The sequence below is a fragment of the Brassica oleracea genome, unplaced genomic scaffold (assembly GCF_000695525.1).
Source record: "Brassica oleracea var. oleracea cultivar TO1000 unplaced genomic scaffold, BOL UnpScaffold00746, whole genome shotgun sequence".
Classification (NCBI taxonomy): domain Eukaryota; kingdom Viridiplantae; phylum Streptophyta; class Magnoliopsida; order Brassicales; family Brassicaceae; genus Brassica; species Brassica oleracea.
Genome location: NW_013617446.1, coordinates 114,708 through 117,278, shown reverse-complemented (window position 1 = coordinate 117,278; position 2,571 = coordinate 114,708). Strand labels below are relative to the sequence as shown.

At 36.7% G+C, this 2,571-nt stretch overlaps 1 protein-coding gene across 1 annotated transcript; it reads left to right on the top strand.

Moving 5' to 3' along the window:
* The first annotated feature begins 730 nt into the window (after positions 1 to 730).
* On the top strand, positions 731 to 1,647 carry LOC106319983. Its single transcript, XM_013758356.1, has 4 exons — positions 731 to 876; positions 948 to 1,257; positions 1,328 to 1,384; positions 1,462 to 1,647. Exons 1-4 carry the CDS (start codon positions 865 to 867, stop codon positions 1,551 to 1,553), a joined length of 471 nt encoding a protein of 156 aa, XP_013613810.1. The 5' UTR covers positions 731 to 864; the 3' UTR covers positions 1,554 to 1,647.
* The last annotated feature ends 924 nt before the right edge of the window (positions 1,648 to 2,571 follow it).

Sequence of the window (2,571 nt, the reverse complement as noted above, 5' to 3'; positions counted from 1 at the left end):
ACACGTGGCAGCAAACCCCCCTGCCACTTGTCGGAAGAAGGGAAGAATTCTACTTTATATATAAAGATAGTGATAAAAATAGATTATCAAAGTTTATATGATGATGGTTAGTGCGAGAATGATTAAATAACAAAAATTCTCAGTTCAACACTACCTATCAAATTAAATCATATTCAAACTAATAGAAATGTCTGTCTTTTTGTCTTTTTTTATTTATTAATTTATCATAAATATATGATTTTTTATTTAAGTTACATGGATAATTTTTTGATTAACAAAGTAGTGAATTTTCAAAGGAAATGGAAGAGGACACGTGACAGCAAACCCCCCTGCCACTTGTCGGAAGAAGGGAAGAAGTCTACTTTATATATAAAGATAGTTGACGTTTGTTTCTGCTTCATTCCTACTGCTATTGAATCTTTGATTTTGGAGGATTAGATTCATGATTTAAGGTTAGCTTAACAATTTTATAGGTTATAGGACAAAAACAATAATTTGAAACTTTAAAATGTATATTTTAAAAAACATTAAAATGTATATTTTGTTAACATTTTTTTTATTAAATTTATGTTTTTTGAAAATTATGAATAGTATTTTTATTATTTTAAAGAAAATAAAATACATATAAAATATTTTATAAACTTTCTTAGCACATTCAATAATAGCTTGTTAGCCAAACGTCAATTGACCTAATACTATAAAAAAGCAAAAAGGATAATCGATTCAAACTGTCACAAAAAATGGAACCAAACTTTATCAGTATCGAAATATGAGTTCCGCTTACCTGTGTTAACCATGCCGGAGGAGGAACTAGAATACAGGGACACATCATTCTGATTAACCTAAAAAAACTGGCAGTTGTAAATGCTCCATAGAGTAAGTATCTATTTCTAAGTATTATCCTATTGTTTATATTTTTCCTTTTTGAAATTCAGATGCTTAAGTAGGTGAGCAAGGAGGTGTTGTTCCACCCGGTGTTCAAGCACCTCAATACCCTCAAGCCTATGGTTTTCAAGCCCCTCAGGCCTCCGATTTTCAAGCTCCGCAAGCCCCTGTTTTCAAGCCCCTCAAGCCCCAGGTTTTCAATCCCCCCAAGCCCCTGGTTTTCAACCCCTCAATCCCCCGATTTTCAAGCCCCTCAAGCCCCCTGTTTTCAAGCCCCTCAACTCTACGGTTTTCAAGCCCCTCAAACCCTCACTGTTCCACTTGCATTTGTTCCCTTTGTTGCTATTATTGGTTATGTTCCTCCGTTTCCTGGTAATTTTATGTTCTCAACAATTCCTCATCCATCCATCTTTGTCTAAATTTTTTTATTTCTTATATCCAGATTTGATGGTTTCTAATTTCATTCTTCCTCCAATCGCTCATCCTAATCGTATTCCTAGTAAGGATTTCTTTCATAAATGATAAAATAATCTTTTGTACTTTTCTTGTTCTTATTTGTTCTAACCATTTGTGCAGATCATGTTCTTATACAACGGACCGTCGAAGACAGCTTTCACATGTTTTCTCTTACAGATGCATATCGTAACTTTTGTTCTCATTTGTTGTAACCATAACTATTATCTTGTTCTTATTTGTTCGACCAAAGGAATCCTAAATCCTCTTCCGATAATTTTAAATTTTCAGAATATGTTCATTTGCATGATCTGAACTAGCACTTATATAACACCATGGCACTCTACATACTGAAACGCCCATTGTTTGTCACTTTTCAAGTAATGAATGAAGAAGCACCCACCAGTGGTATATGAATAGTAATTTTATAATTTAAAATACATATAAAATCTTTTATAAACTATCTTAGCCCATTCAATCTTAGGCCTGTTAGCCTAAGATCAAATGATATAATACTATAAAAAGGCAAAAGGGGTAATCGATTCAAGCCGTCACCAAAATTAATCCAAACTTTATCAGTATCGATATACGAGTTCCCCTCACCTGTGTTCAACATGCCGGAGGAGGAGCTAGAATACAAAGACGCAACATTCTGATTAACTTAAGAGAACTGGCCTTTGTCAATGCTCCGTAGAGTAAATTTTTATTTCTCAAATCGATTATCCATTAGTGTTATCATCGGTATTCTCCTAGTGTTTATATTTTTCTTTTTTGAAACTCAGATGCTCAAGTAGGTGAGCAAGGAGGTGTTGTTCCACCCAATATTCAACCCCCACGGTGTTCAAGCACCTCAAGCCTCCGAATTTCAAGCCCCTCAAGCTCACGGTTTTCAAACTCCTCAAGCCCCTCAAATCCCCGGTTTTCAAGCCTCTCAAGCCTCCGAATTTCAAGACCCTCAAGCCCACGGTTTTCAAACTTCTCAAGCCCCTCAAGACCCCGGTTTTCAAGCCCCAGGTTTATAGCTCCTCAAGACCCTCAAGCCCCCGGTTTTCAAGCCCCTCAAGCCTCTCAAGCCACGTGATCCCCTCAAGCCCTCAAGGTCCCAGTGTTCATGCCCCTCAAGCCCCCCGGTGTTCCACCTGTTGTTCCATCCGCCTTGTTCCCTTTGTTCCAGTTGTTGGTTATGTTCCTCCGTTTCCTGGTAATTTTCTGTTCTCAACAATTCCTCATCCA